Below are 22,967 nucleotides of genomic sequence, written 5' to 3'. Positions count from 1 at the left end.
ATGATGGTTTAAGTAAGTTAAGATTCAGACTCCAGATACCTGCATGCTCCAGGTACTGAACTTTTCAGATATTTAACTGCAAGCAAAGCAGTTGCATGATGGTTTTCAGTTTGTTTTAAAAGGAAAAAGGAAATGCAATGCAAGTTACGCTCATATTGAAGTTAATCCATTCCCTTATGGCAAAAAGCAATTATAATTCAGCCAAATCATATGCTTCTGTGAATGCAGACACAAACGATAAACCTAAATACTGCACATATATTGACAGGGTATGTTGCAGTTGCCATGGAAAAACCAGGTTTGAGTGTTGTGGTGCAGATCCTGCCTACCGAATCAAAACTACCACCAAGGCAGTGAGTGAATCCCATCTCATCAGCGTTTGTGCCGAGGCGCAAGAGGAGGCCGTCCCCACTGAAAAGGCCGACCCAGCACTGCCTGCTCCGGCCGTCGCTGGTTGGTAGAGCGGGGCCTTGGGGCTAATGGCGGCTGGTTTAAGGCACAGCAGCTCTGAGGCAGCATGGTCACCTTGCGTCCTTGCCTGACGCTATCACCTGCTGTGATTTTTATAACAATAGCTTGTAATTAAAAAAAAACCCCACTTTTCTGTATGAAAAGCTAAGCACAGAATCATGTGGCGATTCAGTGAAATGGGCAATGTACAAAGCAAACCCTGAACACTGGACGCATTCCTTATTTTTCTTACCACCGGGCTGCATTTGCGACACCGCAGCCTCGCCAGCCACCTCTGCGGGAGCAGCAGTTCTCCTGTGGCACGGAGCACCCGCATCCCGCTTACTCGGGTCTGAAACTGCAGCAGCTTGTCTGGCTTTCATGGACCGACGTCTTCGCGGTACCTTAGGACGAACTCCAGCCCGGCTAAGGAACGCTGGGTTTTAACCCTACGTGATGTCCGGAAGCACACCAAACGCCTTCGGCGGGCGGGCGGCCGCCGCCGCCCGGGCCCGTCGCGGGTCGAGCCGCCGGCGGCCGGTGCACGCCGCGGGCAGCCGCTCCCGGAAGCCGCTCGGTGCCGCCGCGCTGCTGAGCGGCCGCCGCCGCCGGCCTCGCCCGCGGGGCGCCCGGGTGCCCGGGCCGGGTAGGAGGGGCGCGGCCCGGCGGAGGGCGGCGGCAGCCCCGCCGGGCCGCAGGAAGCGCTGCCGTCACCCGGCCCTGCCCCGCTGCGCCGCCGGCGGGAGGCTGGGCCGCGCCGGGCCGCGGCCGGGCAGCCCCGCTCCGCCTCGGCGTCCCCAGAAGGGATGCGGCGGCGCACGCCATGAGCTGGCGGTCCGGCTCCCGCGGCGTGGTCCTCACCGCCTACCACCCCAGCGGCGGCGGCGACGCCCCCGGCGGGTGAGTGGCGGCGCGGGGGCGCGGGGAGGCCGGGCCGGCGGCGGCAGGCGCGGCCCGGCCCGGCGCGGGCAGCAGGTGCGCTCGGGGGCCACGGGGCGGGGGCGGCGGCAGCGGCGGCCGCGGGGCCGTGGGCCGTGCAGCGGCGGAGGAGCGGAGCCGGCTCAGCGGGAAGCTGTGGCGCGGGGAGAAGGTGCCTCCGGCCCCCGGGGGCTGGGAGGGCTTCCCCATCTCTGCGCTTTGTCCCGCACCCTCCCAAGCGGCTTTTCCCGTCTTTTTTTTCGCCCCTTTCTCTAATAACGCCTGCACGTCGCGGAAACCCCAGGCGTTTTGCTGGGCTCCCGAGAGCCGAGTGCAAACAGCAGACGCCGGCTGTTGTCAAGGTGTTTGCGGCTGAAAACAGCTCCGCGGCCACCCGCGTGCGTTGTCGGTGTTAAAACCGAACTGTTCCTGGCCGGTGCCTCTTCAGAGTTGGAGCGCGGAGGGTTTGCAGGGTGCAGAGGTGGGTGCTGCCCCGTGGCTGCCGGGGGAGCTGGAGCCCAGGGTCTTTGGGATCAGGCTGTTTGTGGGATGCGGTGCGTAGATTTTCATAGAACCTCTTTGCGCTTTACCGCTTTGTTCTTTGCATTATTGTTATTTTTTTAATGAGATAAACGGAAGGAAGGTGCAGGTAATGACAAGATAAACTTTTTAAAGCATTTGCCATTTTGCTTAAAAGGTGAAACTGATAACGGGCAAGGAAGCCAGCTTCACTTTTGTGAAGGCTGAGGACCTCCTAATGCCTCACAGCGTATGTTTAGTACGGGCAGAAGCACTGCTTGCTGGCTTTTCCATAGAATAACCGGAGAGACTGCTGTGTGGAAAGGAGAGTTTTGTCCTTATGGCCCATTCAGTCTTGTCTCTTCCTTGCTGAAACTGTCAACAAAGGTCCCATTGATAAAGATGGGACTTTTATTAATGCCGAGAAGCCAGCTGGAACTGGGAAGGTATTGAGACTGGCACACAGCTTCCATGCGTGCATAGGAAGAGCGTGTCTGATCAAAGAGATTATAGTCTGATTAAAAGAAGATAAAAGGAAGTACAGTGTGTCACCCTGGACAAAAGATAACTGATGCACCATGATATGTCACACCAAGAGTCCACGGCAAAAGCAAGAACTGAACTGAGAAATACAGCCTACCCCGTGTTTGAACCACAGAGCCGTGCCTCTCTTTTTATTGAGGTACTTCCTTCTCTGTAAGTAATGTTATTTATCAACGCCGCCTTAAGCCCTGCTGTCATCTTAGCTACATATCTAAGGGCACTGCAGATCTAGTTGTTCACTATTGAATGCAAAATATGTGCATTTCTGCAAGAAAAACACAAAATCCACCGCCTTCTCTATTATTGTTTGTGGTGTGTTTACTTCTTATACCCCTCCTCAAACTTCCCATGCAGGAGGGACAGGATAAAAACCACTTTCCCTGCATAACTTCTGAATAAGGATCTGTGTATCTGTAAACTATCAGGATCGGTTCCCTCCTTTAACACGGGGCTGCCTGGATACATGGCTCTAAGCTGCAGTTGCTCTTAGCCCTCAGAGGCCCCGGATGCGTGAGCACAGTCCTGGGGGCCCTTCCGTGTCCTAGAAACTTGTCTCCCCTGCTAACGCCACACCGTTAGGAGCAGCGATCTCATCAGGTTCCCTGCAGCTGCTTCTGGGGACAGCCTCCTGGGTAAACTGAGACTTTGCCGTGCAAGTAATGGTGATCCTTCACAAATTGTTCTGATGTGGGACGAAGGCAGTGCAGGGGAAATAAATGTGAAAAGCAGCGTCATTTCCTTAGTTATAGCAAATAAATATGTACGTTAAAGCTGCGCAGAACAGGGGATTCCACAGTTAGTTTGCCTGAATTCCACCTCTGGCAGTGTTACGGCTTTCCAAGCCATGCATGTTTGCCACCTAGCTCCTTAAACTGAGATCAAACAAACAAAACTCTTCTGAAACATTGTAACATTTCTGTGGGAATTTTGTCCATTTTTCTAACTACTTTCCTTCTTCATCAGCATTCCCAAGATGTGCAGAGCTGTGTGATAATAATAGAGCAAATGCCCGAACCTGTATAATTCTGAAATATTTTGTGGAAATAAGTTCTTCCATTATGCTCTGCACAGCGTGTAAGTGTACCAGTTCTGCCGTCCAGATTCTGCATTGTATTACTGGTGTGAAAATTGGAACTTACTTTGCCTTTTTTAAAAATAACAAAATAAGAACAACTTTCAGTATCTAGGTTAGCATCTCTCTGCTAATTTGAAAACTCTGTAAATTTTAACAGGGATCAGAATATTAGGAAGCCAATGTAATACAGTGCCAGCTGTAATGAAGCAGCCCTTTTGGAAAGATTAATGGAGAAACTATGTTGAATTATTTTTTCATAGGCATTCAAAATAGTGCATGTTAGAGATTGCTTTGTCTTTGGAGGGCTGGGGAAGTGTGGCACCGGTGCATCCTGGAAAAAGTGATACATTGGCTGTGCTTCAGACAAAGTGGCATCCTAGGAAAGGGCTATACTTCCTAACCATTTGTTTTTTCCTTCAGACATATGGGAAGTCTTGCTTCGTAAGACTTAAGAGTTTTGCTGATCTAATGATTGAGGAGCTACTTTTCTGTTCTTTTTTGGCCCTTTAAAGGCACAATGAGCCTGTCAAATATTTCCTTTAGGAAAGGCTTACCTTACCATTGGTTCACTAGGCTAAAATCTAGAACAGCCTCAGTGTGATTACTTCCAAGTTTGACAATTTAGAAATATTGCCTTGACAGTGGTGATGCACAAAATAGCATCAGAGCTTTGCCATAGAGTTTATTTTACATTTTACTTTAAAGTAACGGTTAAAGGAGTATCTTTGTACAGTGTAGATATTGCTTGTGGGTGACTTCTATGATATACCTAAGTATTTCTCTGAGAACATCCTTAAAGAAATCACAAAGGCAGATTACCCAGTATTAAATTCAATTTTAATAGCTCTCTTTTCCATATTGCTTCAGTTTTCATTTTCAGTTAAAACTTCCCAGTTTTAACCCCTTAGATCCACTAATGCTTTATTGGCTGTCATGCTAATTGGATTTTGGTGTCATCTCCTTTTCTTTATGATGTCCATGGACAAGCTTTTAAAATTTCTTCTTGTTTTTCCCATGAAACCATTTGTTGTTGTATGGACTGTGGAAAGTAAAAGTGAATCAGATAGCTCTCAGTCCAAGACCCTGTTTCAGTGACTGCTTGTAGGCATGTCACCCTCTTGCACGTGAAATGTGAAATCTACACCCTTAAGCATAGACTTCCAGTGCCATTTAGGTTCCTTGCCAGGGAATTTTACCCCTCCTACTGTGGCAGAAAGGACTGCACCTCCTGTGTCATATTTGCCATCCATATGTAGGCGTTTCGAATAACAACAGTCTTCTCATATGGCTGCGTGGGCTTACCCTCAGGCAATCAAATGCCATGCACTATTTCTGTCCTGTAGAGTGAGTGAATGTGTGTGTGTATGCATATATATATATGTATGTGTGTATGTGGATGTATGTAAAAATATTTTTAAAATGTGATTATAAGGCTAAGACCAAGTCTGGAAATTCAGTGGATGGGGGAATAGGATACAGCAAAACTACAAGCGAATGCATGCAGACTGCATGTAGAACTAACTGCATGCATACCAGTGCATGAGATAAACTTCTGCTACAGAGCATTTTCAAGAGCCAAGCCTAAAATGCAAAGTGAGTAACAGATAAATCATTTTAAATGTGGTGGCCACTGGAGGTTGACTTTGCTTTTCTCTCCATGCCTTTGTTGTATCTGAGAGGCTGCCTTTCTGTATTGTCTCCCGTGCTGCACCAGATTGTCGTGTGTGTCACAGCCTCCCTGTATCTGTCCCAGTGAGTCACTGTGCCTGCTCACCAGCAGCCAGCACGTGCGCTTTTGCTGCCAGTTCACCTACGCTTCTCTAACTTACATCAGAAGACCAGTTTGAGTTTTGAAGCTTTGCAAGCCAGTGCCTGTTTAACAACGTAAGCTCCCGAGGGCTTGTGAATCTTCATGTTGCTAGTGACTTAAGAAGGACTGCAACATTTCATAGAGCCTAGGACATGGCATTTGCCATATTGAAATCTTGCGTTTGGTTTGCTGGTAGTCACTTGCAAAATGAGAACAATCAGTTGAGTTGCCCTGAGTTGGAACTAAACCCCAGACCAGTTCTGGAAAGAGTGTTGTAACCCTTAGCTACTGTAAGAGAGAAGATTGCTGCCAGTTCTAGAAAGAGTGTTGTAACCCTTAGCTACTGTAAGAGAGAAGATTGCTGCCGCCTCAGGTCTCCTCTTTCGAGTGACACCTGCTAGCCAGGGCCTGCGGTCCCCGAGGCTCACTGTCCTGCTTCATTACTGAATCCGCATGACTTTGGGAGACGCCAGCTGAAGCTTGGATCTGTGTGGCAGTGAAACCAGGGCGTCTGAGTTGGGTTTTGCTGTAGAGAAGTGCCCTTTTTGGTTGGTTACTCTGTAAGTCTGCATAAAACAAAATACTTATTTTTATATGCCTTTGTAAATATGAGCCTTACTAACTTAGTAGTGGCAGCATCTGTGTTCACTGTGAGGATGGGTGACAAGTGAGGGGCATAAAATACTTGGTGTTTCCTACAGACAGCTGTGGTCTAAATCACTCACTCATTGCTTGATCTCCCTGAGAAAGAAACCAGATGATAGATGTCCTTTGAGCTTGGAAAAATGACAAAGACTTCTGCTATGAATTGCCCACAATATATCATTTTTTCAAACGTTGACCATAATAGACATTACAAATCACACATACAAGAGGAGTTTATTCTTTCCTTACCAGAATAATCTGCCTCATTCATTGTTCAAATATTTGCTCAGTTTAATCTGAAGACTTAATAGTTTGCATCTTAAGCCAAGAAGAAATCTAGTAGTATGCATGAATTCATGCCTTTTTTCAAGGGCAGTTTCCACCTCCGTTCTTTCAGAGGGAAAAGCTCTCATTCCTTTTGCCCTCTTTTCCCGCCAGTGACTCACTCTTGGAATTGAAATCCAGTGAAATCCAGTATGAAGGACTAAAGCACTGTTAGGGGTACATGTAATGCCCAGTGTACATGCAACAAACTCACAAGCTGATTACTCACAACTGACTTCAGCTGGTGGAGCCTTTTGCAATTTCATTTGCAACCTGCTAGTATAGCACAGATTTCAGGTTCTCCATATCATCACAGCATTTGTTGTTCCTAACCCCTGTAACCTGTCTTTTGTGATGCCAGTAGGGATGGCTCAGCACAGCACCTTCCATGTGTGGCTTTGCTTCTGGAGAGCAAAGATCTATCACACCGTGACTGACTTTACAAAATCATAGCAGTCTTTTTATCTGCTAAGTTTACGGGCTCTACATGGGCACAATCTTTATCTAAATGCATTAGAAAAAAATCTTTCCTGCCTTGGATTTGCCTGATAATTTAAACTGTTTATTGTCTGGTGCCTACCAATTATCTAAATGCATTGGAAAAATCTTTCCTGCTTTGGATTTGCCTACTAAACAGTGTTTATTGTTCGAACCCTACCAACATCTTTAGATAGAGCTGACAGGCAACAATACATTAAGTTGCTTTATTTAGCATTGCTTTTGTGTCTTTTGTACTTCATGCATGTATAAATATGTAGCATACTGCAGACCCTTAATGTGTTGCTTAGTTATTGGTGTATTAATCCCAGTAACTTGATCTACTGACAGCAAGATGTGGTATCCCAACATTTCCTGCTTCCTTGACTCCAGATTCCTGCTTCATGGGGTTCCCCCTTCCCGCAGTTTGCACCTTATTTCTTCTTTGAATTTATCTTGCTCCTGCCTTTGGTTCTTGCTATGTCTTTCCAATCAATTAAAAAGCCCTCCTAGTGCCTGTTACCTGTTGTCAAGTTGCGTCTCAATTTTATCTTGGTAGATGGAGCAAATAATTCTCTTTGACTCTCTTTGTTTCTTCAGTCTGAAAAGTCTTTTTACGACACTTTCCTTCAGCATTTTCAGCATCCTTCTTTACACTTGCCCTGCTACTTTGCTTCTCCTTCACCCGCCAGCCTGAATTACATGCAGTACTTCAGTGTCAGTCTCATGGGTGTCACCTACACAGGTAAAATCACTTCCTTGCTGCTAATTACCTTGCTGTTAATTACCGCCTCAACCAATTGTATATATTGCAGTCAGGCCATCTTGTTTTTCTAAGAATCCTGGTGGAATTCACTTTGAGTTGCATGTCCTTTCTGAGCCCCTCTCTGATCTCCTCAAGCTCTTCTTTTTCAGTGCAGTCCTCATTGTGTAGATGTAGTCACTGTTTCTTGCACTTAGACATCCATTTAGCATCTGTCAGTATGATAAAACAACATTATTTCAACAAGCCTGGTTCACTATGTGACCTAGATTATTCAGCACCGTGGATGTATATTCGATTTAACACCCTTTGCTATCAATGGAAACAGTCTATTCAGTTATACTCTGTGTCAGGCCCTTAAGTAGATATAAAATGAGAATAACTGTGCTGTATCAGTGGAGCTACATAAGCAGAAAAGAGGAAAATTGGGGCCCTCAGCATATAGGCTTTCTTTTTTGTTTTAATGACATACAGAGAATGAGATGTCATGCTTGTCTAGCTATAAGGAATGTGAAGCATAAAGGCCTTTTGAACATTTTAATTAAGGGCTTTCCCTTTTTTTCTTGAGTGTGTACAAATCTAGATGATACAGAGCATAATACAATGTATTACTAGATGTGCTGTTATAAGCATGTAGACTTTATGCAAAATTAGAATGTAACTGAACTTCCGATGAGCAAAGTGCCAGAGGAGCAGTGTAAATCTGAACTCCAACGTTCGCTTTAAGTGTGGTATCAAATTAACATTTTTTAATTGTTTTTCTAAGTTATTTTTCTTCAAAGAGCAGAATTGTCGAACTTGTTTTCAAATAAGACTAATGGCATTATCAATCTGCTGATACTGGCACTCGATTAAAAAGTGTTATAATCTATTGTTATTGCCAGTATTTTACTCGTTTTGTAACTGTTACTAGAGAGGCTGGAGCTGAAACCTGTAAGGTTTTAAAAGGCTACTCATACATGTTTTGGTAACATCTGCAATGCCAGGACCCTTGTCCTTGTTACGCTTTTTTACTAGAGTTACTGAGTACGCACCTTCATTCTTTTCTTCTATGATTCAGAATACTACGGCTGAACAGAGGCCGTAATTACAGTAAGTGATACAGCGAGGTTCCTGCTGTGAGTGGCGTTGCAGATTCCTGTTCCGCATGGGGCACTGGTTGCTGCTCCAGACTCCTTGGCCAGGGGAAGAAAAACTCCACACTCGTAAGTTTTGAGTATTTCCAACATGACAGTGGACTGTTTTGTGAGGGCTGCTGGTTTTGCAATGAACTTGCCTCTGCCTTGGAGTCTTGATCTCAAAATAATCATGTTCAGGCAGGGAATTTAAGTATTTATAGTCAAATAAATAGGAAAAAAAGTAGGGGTTTTGTTTTTTAAAGTATTTGGATGTGTACAAAATAAATAGATTTGATTTATTTCGTAAGTACAATTGTAGCCATCATTTTCTGACGTATATTTTTGGTGCTACCCCAAGCAGCATATGGGATGAGCACCTAAGCAATTTACCCCTCTGTGCTCCCAAAAAAGCTGAAGCTATGAACTTATTCTTTGGTCATTTTGTGCCAGCTCTTTTGTATTACAGTGGAATAAAAGTGTGCACAGAAATTGTTACTTACCTGGTCATACCTTCCTGTAGATAAGCTGCTCAATATTCCCCCTTGTTTTGTGACTCTGTTCCCTGCCCTTCCTGCTCCAGCATCCCAGTCCTGTTAGCCTAGAAATGCTTTAATGAGAATTTCAGAGATTTTATCTGTCATCTTTCTACAACATCCTTCTTTCCTAGGGAGGCTTCTTAGGCCAAAGGTGACAATACAAATGTGTTAGAATGTTCACTTTGCAGGGCCCCCAGTATTGTTGGAGGACTTAAAATGGTTTGGGGTGAAGGATTTGAGGAGGAGAAAATGTGAATGTTTTTAGCACGCTTAGAAATATGGTCGAAGGTACACCACACATGAGAAAGCCACAAGGTAAGAATAATGCTGTCTTCAGCAAATAAATAAATATCTTATCATGCATACTCAGTGCCAAACTGTGGCAGAACAGTTGGCATATTTTGCTTGATTTAGCATCAGTACAAATCTTCAATTTACCACTCCTGAGACTACCTCTTCTTCCTGTCCACCAGTCCCTAAACCGCCCAGACAGCTTGTACTCTGGCTTAGAGGAGTCAGATATTTTGACTTCACTTCACTATTTGAAACCCAGGAAAATACTTAAAAGGATGTGTGAGAATTGTTTGGTCAATGTTTAGTGATATGCGCTTAGTAAAGTACACTTTAATTTTTATTATTTTTAATCAGTTGATTGTTTTCAGCTGATTTCTATGTAATTGTCAGAACAATAGTTGGCAGTACTTAAGGCCACTGATGAAATATTGCGTCTATCAGAAACTCTCTGCCTTTGATAAAATACAACTGCAAGGTCCAGGAGCATACTATATCCAGAGGTAACAGGGAGCTTTGCCCCTGGTTTAAGAGAGTGCAAGGTTAGATTTTAACTGTACAAATAAAGCAGAAAGTTCTGGTAGGCTCGTAGTGGCCCAAGGAGTCGTATAGTAATTGTGGTTATAGCTGTGGTTATGAGCCTGTGATCCCTCATACAAAGCAAGAGGCTTGGAGCAGTAACCAGAAGCTTCAGCTGCTGAACGGCAAGGAAGCCCTGGTAAGTGCTGTGGGACACACAGCTGTGACTCACTGGCCACTCACAGCGGGAGACCAGAGCTGTCCTTACCACGGGCCAGTGGAAGATGCTTTCTCTCTTGGCAGTTGCCCAGAGGATGATAGATCTAACAGCTCTGTAACGTAGCTTCTGGAGCCCCACCGCGTGATTCCCTTTGCCGCAACCAGATAAGAGAACGGTGGTAATGGTGTTGTCACTGTGGGAATAGTTATGCCCATCATTACAACCCGTTTAGAGAGTGGGCTTTTGTGTCCTACTAAACTCATTCTGATGGCTTGGCTGTGTCATCTTCTCCTGAGAAGCCTCTATTTCGGGTAGACTTGAGGAATATCTTTTTGTTCTGTTGAAAGTTTTATCTCGGGAGAGAGATGCCACGCTATTTCCTGAAACTTTCTTTTCATCTCAGAGTGCCTCCTAAGGCTTATCCTGAACCAGCAGAAGTTTTCATGTGCAGTGAGAGTGGGTGCAGGTCACGGCCATGTTAGGCTGAGATAAGTGGAGGCTGAAAAGAGCGGGGACGTCACTGAAAGTGGAGTTTCCTTCCATCTCTCGCCTACGCCTTCCTAATGTTTTTCTTGCCCTGTCATTGGCATTTCTGAGCTGACTGAAATACGTTGCGCTGCATCAAAAAAAAAAAAAATCCAACTGAAAGCCATAGTTTTTTGCAAGTGTTGTTTTCAGACAGATTGGTTTCTTAACCTAGCTCAGCCAGTGGCTGCATCAGTGATGGTGCTGGCACAAGGGAAGTGATGGAAACCCACAGGAAAGGCGGATTTGACACAACCCTCTGGCAGCAGCCTACATCTGTGCCAGCTTAATGTAGTCATTAGGGGGCTGCGATTTGACAAGATAAGTCATTTTTCTGAGTCCTGCTACTGGCTATGGCCACATCCTGCGAGAGGCTCATCTGATATAATTTAACTCCATTGGTTCAGATTAGTTAAAAAGATGTTTGTTAACTGTGTACTGACAGGTTTTTAGTCAGTTCAGGTACAGCTTGCCCTTTAGCAGCCACTCTAAAGCTAGCGTAAGCTTCATCTCCGGCTCATTTAGTCCTGACTCATACCACTCGGTGCTTCAGTTGTATGCGTGTGCTCTACCTGCAAAAGGCAGGCTGCGATGTGAGAAGAGATCCTTGGGCTCCAGGGAACACCTGCGCTCCTCTTACGGAGCTGTGGATAACCTGCCGTCCCCTCGCTGTCTGCCTGTGGCATCGTGCAGCCTGCCTCACCAAAAGAAACAAAAGCCCAGCTTGGATTCCCACACACTGTAATGAGGTAAATTAAACTGCAGTTGCTTTTTTTAAATTATGGTTGGTCGACGGTTGATAAGCTCTTGAAAGCTTGCTGATTTGTGCCTTGTTTAAACACGCCTTTCTTTGCTCTGAACTTTGCACCAGAGAGATTGCTTTGGTTTCGTAGTGCCCAAGGTAGTCCATCAAAACAGTATCAGGAATGAGAAGTATAATCAGAATAGCTTATACAATTTCCTATAGAAACACAACCTAACTTTTCATCACAGTAATGTTTTCTGGTTTAAGGGTAAAAAAGACTAAGACATCAAATATCTAAGACACTATACAAATGTAAGTCACTGAAAATATTACGTACTAACTAAAATGTCCAAGCATCTGTCCGGTGACCCAAATTCTGCCTGCCTTCTTCTTTCAAAGAAGGATATTTACGCTGCGGTACTTGTTCTCCTTTGAGGTACAAGCTAAGAAAAAGACTGTGTTTGTTTGAACTTCTTACTGTGGATGATACATACAAGAACAAACTAAAACATGATCTTTTTTTCTCCTAGTAAGCGGGAGCTGCTTATGAAAGTTTATGGGAAACTTTATGAGCTTCATGCTGTGAAAGCTGGTATTTGGCACTTTGTACTTCAAATCAGAACTAACAGCTTATGAAGATGTATGGTATTAAAATCTGTGTGATGTGTCACGGTGTTTTAGTTTTTGGGCCTTGCTTGAGCTTTTGAAGTGATTGTTTAAGAAAGTTTTGTCATCCTGTGTTAGGGAGCGTAAGGGAGACATTCGCTTACATGTTTTTGCTCACTGTCCATTTGCTGAATTATTTGATACAGATTTCACTAAACACAGACCTCAGTATAGGTTGTGATAATTTTTCTTAATTTTAAATATATGTATGTATTTAATCTCTGACATTCAGATTAGGTGTAAATTCAATTTTTGGTATGCATTTGAAGAAGTTGCTAAGTGAGATCCAGTTAGTTAGCAGCTAGGGGTTAGCTGGGGTGAAAAATGCATCTGGAGCCAGACCGTCCATCTGTACATCTGCACAGGGCCTTGCCAGCGAGAAGCGGGGCAAGGGATGGGATGGGATGACAAAGCACTCAGCGTAAGCAACCTTATATGACAGTCTTTTCAAACCTTTCAAATTGTGTATTATAATCTAAGTTTGTATGTAAAAATTTGTAGGAGCCTGGAGCCAGGCTCTTGGCTGTTTTTTAGCAACAGGGTGTTCCCTCCCCTGTGAAAGCCGGGATTCCTCCTGGGAAACAGGTTACTGGGCTGTGCTGAGTGGTAGCTTTCTTGGGGCACGTCTCCATGGCAGTGTGCTCAGACCTTAGCCCAGCAGCAGCATGACCCCATCAGATAGCTGTGTAGCTGTATTCATGTGGGTTTGAGCCTACGCCGAGAAACCTTTCCTTCAACCTGGCTTGGTCTTTTGGTTCTGTTTCTGTCCCCCTCCCCGTGTGTGGTATGGTCTTGACAAAGGTGCACAACCTCTGATTCTGGACAAGGTCGGTGCCTTTTGTACCGTGCTCTGTTATGTTAGTCTCCTGGAGGTTTTTGAAAGCCTATTTCTTTCTCACCCTCCAAGTCTTCTCACATGGGTATTTTTGTATAAAAATGTAATTCAACTTTGATCCAAAGGAGCTTCAATTGGATAAAGGATATTTCTCCAAGTAGGTTATCTTGCACAAATCACTAGTAGGAGATAGTGTTCTTAAGTAGAAGAATCAAGCTCACATCTGCATATGCTGCTTTGTTGGTTTTTTTTCCTCTTCATTTTATTTGCAACCTTCCTTATAGATAAAGCTGTAGATAATCTTAGTGCCTGTACATGCAAACATTTTTACGTGGGTGTATTGGTAAATACCTTTATTTGTTTTTTAAAATGTGTACTGACTGGTGTAATTTTGCGTACAGGTATAGCTGTAATTCAGTTTGCTGGCTAGGAACATTCTAAGTCTTTTTGCTAGCAGTGTTGCAACCATTTTTGATACAAAACCCCTTTTATCGCTGTATTATAAATTTCTTTCTACAATTCTGATTTCCTGTAATTAAGACTAGAAGTTCTTCTCTGGATGGATTTCTTTCCTTCCATTCTATAATACATATATTATGTAAGTATATATGGTTGTATGTGAATACGTGATCTGGAATTCTATGGATTTGATTTCTGCTTTATATGGAATGATGGTTTCATCCCATCTGAGCACACATGTCATTTTCTAGGCATGCATATTAACCTCTTCCTTAAGATTTGTTTTATTTTCCTTTCATTTTGTTTTATTCAACTTGCAAATGAGGATTGGGAGGTAAAAGCTTTTTGTTACAACATGCAACATCATCTATTAATGAATATCTCTGAAATAATGAGGGACTCTTACACTCAGAATATTGTAGTACTGCTTAAAACCTATTAAAATCGCAAAATTTTTCTGGTGTCCATCAGGTGTCCCACAATATTATGTGATCTTTGCAAAAAAACCCCCGTTCTTAAGCATATTTGGGAATTCGGAGGTCTGGAAATGAAAAGTAACTGGAGAATTTCTCATTTTACACACCATTGTTCCAATAATTATAAAGGCCGTTCACCTGTCACTTTCATGTAAAACTTTGAACGTGACTTTTTCAAGTAATTTATTCTATTATACCACCACACTGTTGACGTGAGAAACTAATTAAGTTTCTATTTAAGTTGACATTATCTTACTTTTGTAGGACTCTGGAATTGCTGAACATGTTTTGTAGTTATCCTTCATTTTCTTTTTTTAGGTGCATTCCCCATTTTTTAATTGAAAGATACATTTATGCCAATATATTCTTTATATCATTACTGAATGACTTTCTGTCTGGTTTTAAGAACTTTTACTCACTTACCTGTAGTTTAAGTTATAACAAGGTTCTTCTGAAGACTGATGAGATTTATCTGAGTCAAAATATTAGTATGAAGTTAGATTTTTTGACTTAAGGTGGAAAATTAAAACTGTTCAGGGAAACATACCCTAAAAGCATAAAATGCTTTTGCAAGTAGGAGCGACACTTTTGCAGCTTATAGTAACCAGTGAGGGAATTGTAGTATTTTAAAGCTTTGATTTTTATTGTTGACTGTTACTTTGGTTCTGTGGCTTGTTTTGAGCTAGCCAGAGATGATCCTTTGTCCCACTTCAAGCTGCTGCTGTCACGACTAGCCATTGCTAGTACTTTAAACAAGGAAATTACTTCAATAACTCCCAAAGTGCCATGTCATCTTCAAGAGAAGGACATTCATTTATTGATACGTAAGCTGCCTTGTGGCTGGCCTCATTAGCTCTGGAGGTGCAGAGCGTGCGTTTCCCAGGCCTTCGTCCTGATCCCAGAGTGCATTGTATCCTTCACTGATGGTTAGTTGTCCACCAAGGTGGTCTGTCAAACAGTAGCTTGGCAATTTTACCTCAGGAAGTCCACCATCACCTTAATGGTTTTCAAGCTCTGTGAGTCCGTGTGCCATCCAGTCTGCTTCCAACTGGTTGCCATCTGAGAAGGGTGGGAGAGTGCTGCTGCAGTGAGGGGTCATGGGACAATCGGCTGTGCCAGGCTACTAAAAGGACATCCATATCCATTTAGTTTCTTAAGGAGAAGGCTTGTGACCCTTACAAGCGGAAGAGGGTATTGCTTTGTCTTTTTCCGTTACCAAGGATCCCTCATGCCACAGGTTTTGCTTTCTCAGAAGCATCTGCTTTGCATGGTTGTCACCAAGTTGCTGCTGCTAGGCACGCGGGAGGTTGCGTGCCCGTTGTCTGAGTGAGCTCTCCATAATACTGAGGAAATTGTTGCAGTTCAGGAGATGTGAGCAAGACGTCTTGCATGTCCCTTGTGCTTAGATACACCGAGGTCTGCCTGCCCCTGTTTCTCTGGCTTGATGCTTTGGAAGAAAGGCAAGGTGGCTGGCATATCCAGCTGTGGCAGGCTCCCCTGTGGATAACTACTGGACAGACGTGGCTCTGGTTCCCTTAAAGGATGCCTTGCAGGTGTTTTCCTAATGACCTCTAGGATTAAAAGCGATTAAGGAAAAACTAATGACAAGGGCCATTCCAAGTGCTTTGTACAGTTCTGGGAATCCAGGTCTTCTGCTGTGTCAAGCTGAAGGAACAATACAAGGGAAAAAGCAGTGGCATTGGGGTTTTTTGTGGGAAGTGGCTTAACTACTCAAAGGGTGATGGTGTTACTTTGGATGTCTGCTGGTGACCTCCAGTGGAGGAAAGCCTAGCTGTTGGCTGGAGGTGCAGTGCTGAGGTGATGCTGATGCCCTTTCCGTGGATGTAGATCCATCACTATTTCTGAATAAAGAATCATTCTCTGCTGTGGCCACAGAGAGCGGTGATTTGCACTGGGCTGGTGGCGTGCTTCAGTCGTGCATCTAGTTGGCTCTGCTCGGTGTTATCACACAGTCCTCTGACAGGCCCGGCAGCCGGAGTTTTCCCATGTGGTCTCTCCTTGTAAAGAGACATACCTGTCCCTTTCCCCCGAATCGGACTGGGTGTACAACAGGCTGGCTGCCTTAGTGCTTGTGCTGTCTTTGGAGGGGTCTGCCTGTAAGGATGGGGAGATCCCAGGGTCTGGCACGTGGTTGTTTTGGGGTGTGGAGTTAGGCTGCTCCGAGAAGGGTGCTCAAAGGGCGGTGTCTGCCTCTTACGAGTTACTGTAAGGGTGGGGTGGCCTTGAGGTGTCACCCTTGGGGGCATCCCCCTGGGGCGCTCCGAGGTTGCGCTGGTGTGAAGCCTGTGTGAACAGAGAAGGAATTGGAGCCAAAGAGCATTACTTTGGCACTCCTGGGGAAGAGGCAGCTTCGGTGTATTACCTCGTCGTTTAAAACAACAGCATATATACTTGGTAATAAAAAGTCGTATTTATTCTGAGAGGGCATTGTACAAATCATTCTAACTGATTTAGTTCCAAGTGAGGTGTGATGAAATGGCAAGAAAGGGAAAATGAGGTCAGTTGCCTAGAGGGCACAGTCAATGAAAACATCCCTAAATTCCTCATTGCACCTTCCTGACTTTCAAGGAGGAAGGAGACCTGAGCACCTCCAGTGAAAACACCCAACAAGGGTGGCAGAAGCTGTAAAGCATACACACCGGTTTTGCATTTAGAGAACTGAGAATTGAGAAAATAGTATAATTTAGGTATATGGGCATTTGTCTTTCTTTGAAAGTCTTCTTTTCATCTTTATGTTAAAATATGTCGTAAATTTTCTGTTACAGAGTTTCTACTTCCCTTGCCATTGCTCTGTTGACTTATGTTGTGGGTTTTAAACCCTTTTGATGCTGACAAGTGTATGATTCCATTTCTGTGTCAATCTGTCAGCACTTGTATAGTCTTTGTAAATGTAAGGCTTTGTCCAGGTGCCTTATTTTGGCGAGGGAATTATTCTTTATCCTCTGAGATAGAATTGTCTACTTATGCAAATATTTCTTGTATCCAAAGAAACATTTAAGATTGCAAGTGTGCATTTTCAGTGCAGAAAACACTAAGAAGGCATTTACTTTAATATCTCTGGTAGGAAGGGGCTCAACTGTGTCACCCTGCCTGAGCTCGAAGGATGTATTTGTCACTTGGCTCAGGCCCAGAGATGTTCAGTCCCTTCATTGCCTCCCCAACACTGTTGGTATGTGCTGGTTCCCTAATTTTTAGGGTGCATTAGGGAGCGCTTCAGAGCTGGAAAGCCAGGGGGGTCCTGCCCGGCGTGGCGAGGTGACATGAGGCCTGGGGACGGGACAGAGTGGTCAGGCAGCGCAGCCTGGGAGCTGGGAGTGAAGGACTTGCAGGGTGCCTTGCAGCTTCTGCTGTGGTTTGCCTCACACCTTGTTCGCTTCGCGGTCTAGAAATGTCTCTGCTTCGTGCACCCAGGTCAGGCTGTCTTTCCTTCCTCCCTCCCCTTCCCCCCAGATTGCAGGCTTAGGTCACTGTCATAATATGATGTTTTCAAATTAATTAAAATGGAGTTTTCATATGTGACTTAATATTGCATGCAGCAAATGTTTTTTTTCCTGTGTACATATGATACCGCATAAAAACATACGGTATTCATTTGCAGAAGATGCGTCTCATAATGGGAAGTACAGATGTCTAACATTGGGTGCTTGGTCTTGTAACTAAAAATCACGGATAGTAATACTCAAGCGTGCATAACATTGCTCTTGTTCTTCTGGACACAGTGTGTGTACATATGGCAAAAGAAAATATGAATTTGTATTTATAGAAGCATCTGCATATGGATTGTGCCTTATTTCAGGTTTAATGTGTTATATGTGAAGCATTGTATTTAATTTTCCTTGATTATTACTGGGGTCTGTAATCATAGCTACTTAGTGTTACTAGTAAGTGCTATTTTTACCCTGTTTACACAAAGGAATATGTCTAAAGTTGAAGTCAGGGATTTAACCTCTAGATACATGGGGAAAGTTAAAAGAGTACAATGTGATTCTACTTGCATTTTTTGCTGGCAGTTAACCCTCTACTGAAGTGTTTTCTTTGGGAATGCAGGGCGAGAGTTATGGCTAATATTAGTGATGCAATACTTTTAAAAAGACAGATTGATGTTGCTTTATATAACTGATTGACATCTTCCAAAATAGACTGATACCTTTTTAGAACAATAATCATGGAGAACGTTATCAGCTGAAAAACCGTAGGTGGCACCTGTATGTTGATTTAGAAACTGGTATCTCTCATGTTTGTAAGATGCTGGTAAAGAAAGGAGTGTTGGTTAGGAAGGAAAACAAAGGATTTTCCTAAATAATTTCTATTAAGAATTATCATCTAAATAATTTATAAATCTAAACAATTACAGTTTTTTTTTTTTTTTTTTACTTACTACTAGTATTTAATATGTAAATCCCAAAATTCTCACAGTCCCTGCCTGCATCTTCTTTTTGATGAGTGTAATTTAAACTAAAATTGGAAAGAGCTCTTTTGGTCTTCTGTTTCCACAATTTTCGAAGCATTTTTTTTCTCATTTTACTAGCAGCGCATTTTTTTTCAGCTGCAGAGCAAGCAGTGACTGTCAGCCTTCCCTTTCTGACCAGTCTAGAACATTTCCTCTTGCTGCCTTAAAATATGATGACAGTCTTCCATGACCGTGTTAAGTTTTGATGAACTCGCTGTCCATGTACCCACATGGAAAGGAGACTGCTTATGCCAAAAAAGAATCAGATCTAAGAGTAAAGAACAAAAAAATGTAATGCTGTTAGTGGAAAGGAGAAACAAGGATTAGATGTGTAAAATCATGATCAACTAATAATAAAGTACATATGGAAAGTTTTTTTTAGGGTTTGTTTTTCATTTTGAACAGTCGTTCCTATTAAATGATTGGTATTTAATTTGCATGTTTTGTTTACTTTTTCTTAATCTCCAGTGTTTGTTTCCTTTTCTATTTTTCCTGCTATTGTTTGGTTTGTATTATATTCTCTTTGTTTTTCCTCTCTCCTGGAACAAAACAAAACCTCTTTTAAATCCTTACTGTTGAAGTTTTGGTTTTGTATTCAAGTGCTGATGCTCAGACCTTGTGGACCCGTAGCACGGTAGTGAACGCCACGGTAGGCATTTAGTGCTGGGTGGCATCCTATCAAGGGAGACCCAGGCTGTGAGAACAGATTCATCACTGCGGGAAATCTGGCTTCCCCTCCCCATCACTCCTCTAGAACCTGACACATCAGAAAACATGTCGTTCCTTCCTTGGTGTCACCTTCATCTTGGGTTACAGGGCATTTCTGCTGTGTGGGGAAAGTTTTTTTTCTAAGCTGTAGTGGTGAAACAACGGAGCAGCTGGAGCTCTTAAATTACAGACCAGGCGTTTATGTCAGGGCTACCACTGGTTTCCAAAGTTGCGCATGAATGCATCTATATATTCAAATTGGTAGCTGTAAATCTATATATTTAATTTGTAGGTGAAGGGACATATTTATGCATACAAGAACCAGTAAAGCTTTGCAGGGAGCCTGGTTGAAAAAATACACATTTTTATAGCTTTTCTGCCGATGTTCAGAAAACAGAGGTGGTAGCGAAGGGGGAGAGGGAAGGAGAGAATCTGCGGTCCCGAGTTGCTTCCTTCTTGCTTGGTTGTCTACTGATATTTAAAAACGATTAGAACTACAAGGGGGGAGGGAATATATGAATGTAATTTTGTTTTATTTAGTGGGGTTCCTGCTGCGTCATAGGACCCCAAGCCTTTGGAAGTGCTTGTTAGCGTAAGTAACAGAGAGGGCTGCAGACAGTTCAGTTGTTACACCCCAGGAACAGGTATTTTGCAGGAATATTTGCTTAGAAGAAGGAATTTGGTAGGAAAGGAGACGTCACAAAGGCTTAGCGCTTTAGCAGTTGTCCTCGAAGGTAAAAAGTAAGAATTGTGACTGAATGCCCTTTTCAATCTCTTTTCTTCTGCTGAGATGATGATGGACTTTGCTGCTGCCCTCTTTGTGTGGTGGGTCTGTGGGGAGGGGGCGTGAAGGAAAAGCTGGACAAGGGCAGACCTGCATTGCCCTCCGCCTCTGCCATGGCACACTCTGCCGGGCTCCTCCTAGAGGAGTTCCTCAAAGCAGGTTTGCCTCATGTGCGGAGATGTATGCAGCTTTGTTGTGTTAGCTCCTCTGAGAGCAGGTGAAATCCCAGCAACCACTTTTGAAGCTGGTTGCAAACCCCTCCTTCCTCATGCTAAGCCTGGACTAAACCCAGATTGTCCATCCCTTGTGGTGTCCTTGAGGCCTCCCTCTCTCCTATGCCCTTGCCGTTAAGGATGCTTCTTAAAAGCATCCTCTCTGACGTTTTGCTTCAGTTTCTGAACAGACCCTTATCCCTCAGCGTACTTGGGTGCTGGCCTGCCTTGCGTGTGCTGCTCTCCTCGGCCCTTTCTGCGGGCGGCTCTGCTGCCTCCTCTCCCACTCTCGTCTAGCTTCTGTGAGAGCACCTTTATCCACTTCGACTTAGCGGGTCTTTGCTGGTGGTTTGTTTGGATAATGAACACAGTTTCCTTACAAGAGGTCTTGAGGCTCCTGCGTGGATTTCCTTTCCTGCTGTTTGAGAATGCTCATACAAATTCATTCACAATTTATTCTGAATGTAAGGATTATGTAGTAATAAATTGCCTGTGAAAGTGTGCCAGTTTCCTTCAAGCATAAACAAAAGTACCAAATTGTGCTGTAGGCCTCAGTATTTGCAACTAAAAGGGTTATAGGTCTAACTAATAGGTCCTTTAACATGGTCAGAGCTAATGCTTTTAGAGAGCTAATTGCTTTTAGAGGCACAAAAGTGACTCCAGTATCATTTCGTGGCTGTAACTGAACTTTACTAGATGGTCCTGCTATTTGCCAGAATAGCTTAAATCGGGCTTTGTTGCCATGTTTATTTTTTTCCCACTGTGAAAAGAAAAATAAATTATTTAAATCTTTCCTCTCTGTGCCTCTCAATAATGGAATTACAAATACTGTATCTATTTCACTTCCTGGTTTATTCTCTTTGATATCTGCAGAGCCTGAAGTAATCTCACACAGGCTTTATTCTCTTCTTTGGGAGAAGATTAGTTCCAGTAGTCCCCTTAGAAGATTACAGAAAAAGTGTACTTTTAAAATGTGTATGATGTGTTCAAATATTTTCCCAATAAGCAGCATGAGCGTTGTTACAGAGAACATATTTTGCATACATTTTTGTAATTGATATGAATTAAAGAGAATGAAAAGAATCAAAACTGCAGAGGAAAACATCTGTGTCTATATGGAGCCAGGTGATGTAGAAGGTATTTGGAAGGAATGAGAAAGGTAGATCAACTGACCAAGTGTCAGAGCCAAAAATGTGACACAGGAGATTCAAATGAGGCCATTCCTTTCCTTGTTTTCCTAGCTGTGGGCAATACGTTTTCTTTAAAACTAGCTTTAAACACAATTAGGGTTGTATGTAAGGGAGATATACTGGGTATGTGTTGAGTTTGGAGACTGACTTCTGTTTTCATTCACTGGGACTTGAGGTTCTGTAAGCACTTCCAGCTCTTCCAAAAGTCTGCAGGAGTTACAAACCCGCTTCTAATGTGGTGCCACTTGTGTGATTGTACCTGTACAGGTCACCCAGGTTCCCTCGTCCCCTTGTGTTCCCCTCTGGTGGATTTTGCTTTCCCAGGAATAGCTATTTCTCTTTCTAAAACGTATGCTTTTGAACCAGAAATTTCTATGTATGGGCAAAAAATAGGCATGTGTTTTAAAAACCAAAGCCTTTGAGAGTCTTCATTCAAGTGGTTTGAGAATTAAAAGGGTCAGAATGGCAGGGCCTGAGACTATATGGTCTACTTCATTTTGTGAATACAGAAGTAAAACCAAACCTGATTTCTTCTGATACTACTTCTCAGTTTAGCTAATTGTGATAATTTTATTGCAAGTCTGATGTGATGTTCTATTTAAAGCTCCAAATCTGAGTCCATGAGACTCACCTTTCACTAAAAGAAGTAAGCAGGCTTTTGTATTTTATGGTTGGAGAATAAAGCTAAAAGCATGCACTGAGTTGAACAGCTCAGACACTGGAACGCAACAGTCCCCCCAAAACCAAGGAAACACAACTGGTCCAGTCATTTTGTGGGGGACAGGCTTCATGGCTGCAGTTGTCAATCCTGAATTCTTTCTCGCTTTATGTGGAGTGGAACAAGATCACGTTTATTCTGAAACAACCTGGGATGGCATATCAAATAACTCTTTTTGAAAATGTCCAAAAGTATATATGTTATAGTTCTAACACCTTTTTTGGTAATCATTTCACATCATCAGCCATACACAGGGGCCAATGGTCTATGCCATCATTTTAGATAGAGTGTGTATGTGTATCGGTTTACCATAATTATAATTCATCTAATCGGAAGTAGACAATAGGTAGAGTCTAAATGGCTGTGTAGGAACATGAGGTCCTATTAAAGGAAATGTCATGAAATGTTTTAATCTTCTTAGAAGTGCTGCATATGGTTCAGGCAGATTAAGTTTTGGCATTGTATCTGGCATCTCCCGTTTCTGGTGCAGTGAATTAGAATATTAAGTGTAGTAGCCTGTGTCATTGCCACAATTCCCTTCCTGTTTTCTTCAGTGACAGGTTGGGGTTGGGAAAGGAGGAAGGTCATGTTCACTAAGGTAAAAAAATCTTTTATAAATAGTAATGAGGATGTGGCTGGAAGCAGTACAGTGTATGTATATACTTTATAGATTTATACTGTGGCAGCCCTAACTTTGGCCTGTGTTGCATTTATTATTCATGGAGGGCTTTAAAATGCCAGTTTGTGGGCTTTTCTGGGGTTTTGTTTTGGTGTTGGTTTTTTGGGGGGGGTTGTTGTTTGTGGTTTGGGTGGGTTTTTGTTGTTGTTGTTAATCTCCAGAGCAGTTTTGAGCAGGTATTAGCAGCAGCTGATGGTATTACAAAAAATCCTGAGAGACCTGATTCTCTTTGCTCAGCCTTTTTTATGCTCATTTAGAAAGTTAGTACTGTTTTATACCCTCTCTGCAATC

General features: G+C 43.3%; 1 protein-coding gene across 3 annotated transcripts in view; it reads left to right on the top strand.

Annotated features, from left to right (window-relative positions):
• ARHGAP18 (Rho GTPase activating protein 18) overlaps nucleotides 1-22,967 on the top strand; it is a 98,423-nt gene that overhangs the window by 27,214 nt on the left and 48,242 nt on the right. For 2 of the 3 annotated variants that reach the window (XM_075498726.1, XM_075498724.1), the window contains exon 1: nucleotides 1,145-1,350. The exons of the other annotated variant lie outside the window; for it this stretch is intronic. In XM_075498726.1, coding sequence (XP_075354841.1) covers nucleotides 1,274-1,350 — 77 coding nt within the window. In that variant the 5' untranslated portion in view covers nucleotides 1,145-1,273. Of the gene's footprint in view, nucleotides 1-1,144; nucleotides 1,351-22,967 lie in introns of those variants that run through there. 3 annotated transcript variants of the gene reach the window in all.

The sequence above is a fragment of the Mycteria americana genome, chromosome 3 (assembly GCF_035582795.1).
Source record: "Mycteria americana isolate JAX WOST 10 ecotype Jacksonville Zoo and Gardens chromosome 3, USCA_MyAme_1.0, whole genome shotgun sequence".
In the NCBI taxonomy this organism is placed as follows: domain Eukaryota; kingdom Metazoa; phylum Chordata; class Aves; order Ciconiiformes; family Ciconiidae; genus Mycteria; species Mycteria americana.
The sequence above is the reverse complement of the archived record's forward strand: the minus strand, read 5'-3'. Positions and strand labels throughout refer to the sequence as shown.